Source organism: Hevea brasiliensis, chromosome 18 (genome assembly GCF_030052815.1).
Source record: "Hevea brasiliensis isolate MT/VB/25A 57/8 chromosome 18, ASM3005281v1, whole genome shotgun sequence".
Taxonomy (NCBI): Eukaryota; Viridiplantae; Streptophyta; class Magnoliopsida; order Malpighiales; family Euphorbiaceae; genus Hevea; species Hevea brasiliensis.
Genome location: NC_079510.1, coordinates 6394589 through 6401435, shown reverse-complemented (window position 1 = coordinate 6401435; position 6847 = coordinate 6394589). Strand labels below are relative to the sequence as shown.

General features: G+C 31.0%; 1 protein-coding gene across 1 annotated transcript; it reads right to left on the bottom strand.

Moving 5' to 3' along the window:
- Positions 1-3022: 3022 nt before the first annotated feature.
- Positions 3023-6382, bottom strand: LOC110639818 (uncharacterized). Its single transcript, XM_021790907.2, has 5 exons — positions 5978-6382; positions 4668-4763; positions 4517-4565; positions 3773-3884; positions 3023-3276 (listed from the first exon to the last, which is right to left on the bottom strand). Exons 1-4 carry the CDS (start codon positions 6254-6256, stop codon positions 3796-3798), a joined length of 513 nt encoding a protein of 170 aa, XP_021646599.2. The 5' UTR covers positions 6257-6382; the 3' UTR covers positions 3023-3276; positions 3773-3795.
- Between the last annotated feature and the right edge of the window lie 465 nt (positions 6383-6847).

Below are 6847 nucleotides of genomic sequence, written 5' to 3'. Positions count from 1 at the left end.
AGCATGCCAGAAGTATAATAATATTGAAATTATACATAAAATAAATATCTACTCACGAATTAGTCTACTGTACTGTAGCTGGTTTGGCTGAAAGAAGATTGCTAGTACCGATCACCTAAACATACACACTGGTTTCTTTCAAAAGACTGACAAAAATAAATAATTGATTTAAACCATAAAATCAAAATAGTTTCTAAGATCTTGCCAAAATTTCGACAGAGTTTCCTCTGTACCTAGAACCTACCAAGCCTGCACAATGGTTCAAATAGCACTTCTAGAATCACACATCTCAACCCATATCTCATTAACATTATATGACTCCTCCTGCATCCTCCAAACCAGGCAATAGTCACAAACTTGAAAAAGTAAGTTTTAGCCCCTAAAATGGATATTCTACAAAAATCACTCAAATAAGCTCTAAAAATTCTAAAATTTTGCCCCTCAGTTCTCAATAATATTATAAAGCTATTACAAAAGGAATTATAATTTTCTAATAAACTCTGAATATTTTATGAATTTTTATTCTAAACCCAGTACTAAATAACTGGAAAAACTTTAGATTCGGGTTTACCTATGCCAATTCTGATGTTTGAATCGCGTCCGGGGCATCTACAAATAGTGGAGTAGCTTATAACTTTAACCCGATTCCGAAATGGTTCCTACAGCTCATCTGCTCGGTCTAAAATTGCAAATTCGGGTGACGATCGAATTTTCACGAAACGAAAATACCAACGCGAAACTCACAATACCAAGGTTAGAATAAAATATTTTCATATAAAATAATTATTTAAAAATTAGGAATGTTTTATTAATCATGTCAAGGATTACCACCATTAACAAAAATAAAGCCTAAGGCAAGCAGTTGGAGCATAGCAGAGATCTGCATTGACAAAATTAAAGCCTCAAGCAAATGCAAATAATTTATTAATAAGTATAATTAAAGCCTCAAGCAAATGCAAATAATTTATTAATAAGTATAGCCACCGCTACCTCTTTTCTTAATAATTTATTATAATAATTGACAAGACTTGAATTGCAAATTAATAATAATAATAATAATAATAATAATAATAATAATAATAATATACTTGTTATTTGTCAATGCATGATATAGAGTTAGAATAACTGGATGTTAAGACTGCCTTCTTGCATGGTAAACTTTAGGAGAAAATTTATATACAACAACCTGAGGGTTTTGAAATTGAAAGTAGAGAAGATCATGTTTGCTTATTGAATAAATCACTATATGGTTTGAAGCAGTCTCCTTAACAATGGTACAAGCAGTTTGATTCCTTTATAGTAGGGCATAATTATTCCAAGAGCCAATATGATAGCAACGTGTATTTCAAAAAACTTGCTAGTGGCTCATTTATTTTTTTGCTGTTTTATGTTGATAATATGCTTATTATTGCCAAGGATATATTTAAGATCAATAGGTTGAAAGAAGAGTTAAGTGTGAATTTGAGATGAAAGATTTGGTAGTAGCCAAGAAAATTCTTGGTATGGAGATTCAAAGAAACAGAACTGTAGGTAAACTTTATTTGATTTATAGGAGTTTTGTTAAGAAAGTTTTGGAGTGTTCCTTAAGTACTCTACTTGCTGCTCATTTTGGACTTTCTACTGCTTTATCACTGTAGTCTTAAAAAGATATTGAGTACATGTCACATGTCCCTTACTCTAGTGCCATTGATAGTATAATATATGCATGGTTTGCGCTTATACTAATATTTCACATGCCGCTTATACTAATATTTCACATGCAGTTAGTGTGGTTAGTAGATATATGTCTAATCTTGGCAAAGAGCATTAACAGGCTGTGAAATGGATTTTGAGATATTTGCAATGTAAACACTTGTTCGAAATTTGGAAGAAGTAAGGCAATTTGGTTGGTTTTGTTGACTCAGACTATGCAAGTGATTTTGATAAAAGAAGATCCATAACAGGTTATGTATTTAACCTTGGAAACTGTGCTACTAGTTGGAATGCTACCTAACAACCTACAATTGCATTATCCACTACAAAAGCAGAGTAGATGGTAATAGTTGAAGTTGTAAAGGAAGTTATTTGATTAAGAGGTTTGTTTAGTGAGTTCAATTTGAATTCACAAGTGACTATTGTTTGCATTAATAGCTAAAGTGTTATTCACTTGAGTAAGGATCAAATGTTTCAGGAAATGACGAAACACATTGATGTGAAGTACTATTTTGTTAGAGATATTATTTTATAAGGCAACATTATCATTAAAAAGATTGGTATTATAGACAATTTAGCTGATATGTTGAATAATCCTCTTTCAGTGAGAAAGTTTCAAGCATTGCTTAAACTTGATTGAAATTTCTAATAATTGAGCTTTCCCATGAGGACTTATTTTGGAGAACGTATAGAGAAATTTTCTAATTCAGGGTAAGCAAATTTAAGTTAAGGTAGAGATATATTCAGTGCCTTGAATTCTTAATTGCTAAGAATTCTTAACCATAAAGATTTGTAGCTGCTTCGTAATGTGCTGGAAAGGCAATTTTGAGCTAGGCTAACCAAAGTAGCTTTCATTCTCATTTGTCTTTAGTCAAATAAGTGTTGGTCCCACCACTTTAATTTACCTCACTTTTTCTTCTTAATTATAAATAGTAAAATATATAGCCATGATTAGAAAGCTAGCAAAGCTTTAAATTTTGGGTTGGCAAAACCATTTTTTTTCCTTTATTCTTACTTAAGCCGGCTTTATATAGCTATATATAGGACCTAAAAATGGTTATGTATTTTGTGAGGATATTGCGTGTAATTAGGGTTAGAGATTTGAGTGATTATTTTTTTTATTTTTTTATTATTTTCTGTTTATTAGTGGATTTTTTTCTCCCCTTCACCCGTGAGTGTAGGCTTTACACCAAACCACATAAATTTTGTGTTTTTCTTAATTTTTATTTCCTTTTATAATTTTGTTGGTGCATTTATTAGCCCAAATAAATATTTATTTCACAGTATTTTACCCTAATACATGAAAATAATGCTCTCTCCCTTAGAAAAATGCGAGTGCTCTTATGATACGGGGATCCCACATAATCGTAAAAAAAGCTACATGGGCACTGGAAACTGCTGTCCATAACAAAGATATTAAGAAACATGTATAAATCGAATCAATTTACACAACTAAAACCAACAAATCCATGAATGATATCTTCTTTTTCTTAGTCACCCTCACCAGTGTTGTTAATCGAGTCAAGGATTGCCACCATTAACAAAAATAAAGCCTCAGGCAAGTAGTTGGAGCATAGTAGAGATCTGCATTAACAAAATTAAAGCCTCAGGCAAATACAAATAATTTACTAACAAGTATAGCCACCGCCACCTCTTTTCTTAACAATTTATTATAATAATTGACAAGACTTAAATTGCAAAAAAAATAAAATAAAACAAAATATTAAAAAAAAAAAAAAAGCTAGTATACTTGCTGTGTATCTATGCAGCATAACATCATCGAAGTTATATTCACATATAGGTAAGTGGGTACAAGAACATATGCTGATCTTTGTAAAATAAAAATATCCTATTAAAAATAACTTAGTATTTGTCATATTCTGATTATTTTTACTTAATACGTGTTTTCTTATGGTAGAAACAATAACACTGAATTTACAAACTACGAAGTGAATAGAAGGTGGGAAGAATATATCCTATCTCTGACACTAGACAGTTAGAAGAAATACATCAGTATCTACCACTACCAGCACCAAAATAAAGAAATCAAGCAAAGCATTTGAATACACTTATGACTTACCAAAAGAATTTCTCATTGAATGGTTAAGCTGACGGGATCCCATAACGGCTTTGGAGAATACCAATTGCTTTCTCGTATGATTTTGTAAGTTCAGGAATGGAGGTTTTGCACACTGGAAAACAAATAAATATATTTTAAGGAGGATAATACGTGATGTATAGCTCATTTTTCTCTGATTTCACTAATTGACCTGCACTCTTTCTACCACTCCAATCATATACGGTCCCGAATTTCCTGACATAATGCTAGATCTAATAACAATAGTACTATATTTCTAGTTTCATAACAAAACCAAAGAAAAGGGTATCATGTGCACAATTTTGATGAACTTGAAGATTAAAATATAACGCATTCATGCGTGAGAGTGTATTTAACACACATGCACAAGGGAAATGGATCTAAAATCCAATTACAGAGCATACTGAGATCTGAAAGGATACCTATTGCTTAAGGGGCATTTGAGTTCAGTTCAAATTGTTACTGCTAAATTATTATCATTAAAGCGAGGTTAGAATTCACTTTTGGTTTTAGACATCAGTTCCAAATCCTAAAGTAAATTTATAGCAACTCAAATTCTATAACTTCAGAACTACAGAGAGTCTAACATGTTAGTTCACTTTTGGTTTTGGACATGAGTTCCAAATCCAAAGTAAATTTATAGCCACTCATATTCTAGAACTTCAGAAGTACAGATAGTCTAACATGCTGACTTGAAAAATCAACAAAAATATGATACAAACATACCACGGGATGTAGTGGCTTGTGCATCTGTCATGAGCTCTTCATAAGATTCCTGAGACAGAGAGATCATATCATGCAATTGGAATGGCAAAAGTACCAATGTGCAAAATCAGTTTCCTTGTAGTTAACAATTAATGATGAAAAGCTTTCTTACCTTCATTGCTTCGCAGCTTTCATTGATATCTTTAGACATCTTTTTAAAATCCTTATCGGCTTCATCCATCACCTGTTGGCATGTCTGTGACTGGATCTGATTTGTAAAAAGAATCAACAGGAATTTCAGAACTAGTTAGAAAGGCAAGCTAACATTTCTTTCATTGCGAAAAACAAATCAACATTTGACAAATTATTAATAATCCAACTATTCAAATTAACCAACATGTTTACTGTGAAGCAATTGCCTATTCTGCTGAGAAAAGAATAAGAAAACTGATAAAAGATTTAAAACAACATAAATAAAAAATAATTAAAAAAAAAAAAAGAAAGCTAGCATTCTCCATGAGTGCAGATCTGATCTGAAATTGAGTCTAAAATGAGGTCTGAATAAGGGTTGATGAACAAATTTCTTGGTCAAGTTTCAGATTATTATGTCCAGGAGAATGGTGTTCAAAATTTATCATGTGAAACATTCACATCTGAGCATATGAAGCCATCCCTAAGGCCAGTTACGTGAAAATCCAACCCTTTCACTAAAAGATACGCAGAATTATCATTAAAAAAAAATATCGTGCCAATCACTGCAAAAATTCAAGAATTTGAGCTGAATAAAACTCCAATACCATATGTGAGTCCCTTATTATTAAGCTCTCTTTTATTTAGATGATATATGCTAGTTTATCATGGAAAATTTAATTATCATCACACAATGAAAAATAATAAACGACAGCTAATGTTATTGACTAAGGTTTTCAAAGACAGATTTAAAAGTCGGCCCAATTAATTAATCAGCACATTAATTTTAGCAACTAAACCATAATTTACTAAACAAATTCTGAATAGATCTTCATAAGGAAAACATTAAAAATGATCTATGTTGATTTTATAGATTCATAGCCTTTCATCTGGTCACAACATGAAGAATTGATGGCTAAAGTCTACAAAGAAGAACAACTGGTTAACTACATAGATAAGCCTACACTACATCAGTTGTGATTTTGCAAAAATCTTAGATATGAAAAAGCAATCAGAGCAGATACAAGCAATAATTTAAACTCACAAAAAACTGAAGGATATGCAACAAATAAAAATAGTTGAATAGAAATCTATATACTAGGAGCATAGTACTCAAGCATAAACTTGATTCTTACACTTGAATACAGAGTCTAATACTAGAAATTCAGGATAATAAAAGCTCTTTTGTGTTCAATGGAGGTGAAATTTTAATTGAAGTGACGATTCATTTGATTTCTCAGGAACCAAACATGATAGAGAGAGAGAGAGAGAGAGAGAGAGAGAGAAGGATACCTTGAAGCGTTTGTGGAGACGAGACTGAAAAGATTCGAGATCGTTGAGAATCTGAGAGTGAGAGTGATCGATGAGGTCGGACTTGAGATAGTGAAAGCGAGAAGACGCCATATCCTTGAGATCGGAGATGGAGGCTAAGGAATTTTGAGGCTGAGTTCTGAAGACTGAAGCAGTTGGTGGTTTCTTGTTACTGTTTCTGTTCTCGAGAATGATCGATTGTGGAGTTGGAGAAGCAGGTGAAACTGGCAACGGCGATTTGCGACCTGCTTTCTTCTTCATTTTTGCTCTCTGCGTGTTTGACTTTGTTCCTCTTTGAAATAAGAGGCTTTACCTTCTTCTCCACTGGCGGGAATTTTTGGATTCTCGGGTTGATTGAGCCACTGTAGAGAATGGGTTGAATTTTTACGGATATGGATCTAACTTAATACTAATAGAATGAATTTGTGTATTATATAATCAAATTTAAGATGAATTCAGATTTAAAAAATAATACTCATGTCGAATTCGCATCGGGTTCAGATTTTATATATTGGGTATCTATTATTCAAATTCGTTTATATAAATATTTAATTAAATATAAAATATATATTTTTATAATAATGTTTATAAATTTTTATAAATTATATTTTATATAAAATAAAATTTAAATATTTTATGAATTTATTAAAATTTTAAAATATAAATTATTAATTAAAATAATTTTTTATATAAAATATTAATTAAAATATATAAAATTTCGGATAATAACCATCAGAATGAATTTAAATAATTAATAATAAATTTTAAATAAATTTTAAATAAATTTAAATTTTAACAATATTAATTAAGTTTAAGCAGTTGATTTTCACGGTAAACTATCTATTGTCGTTC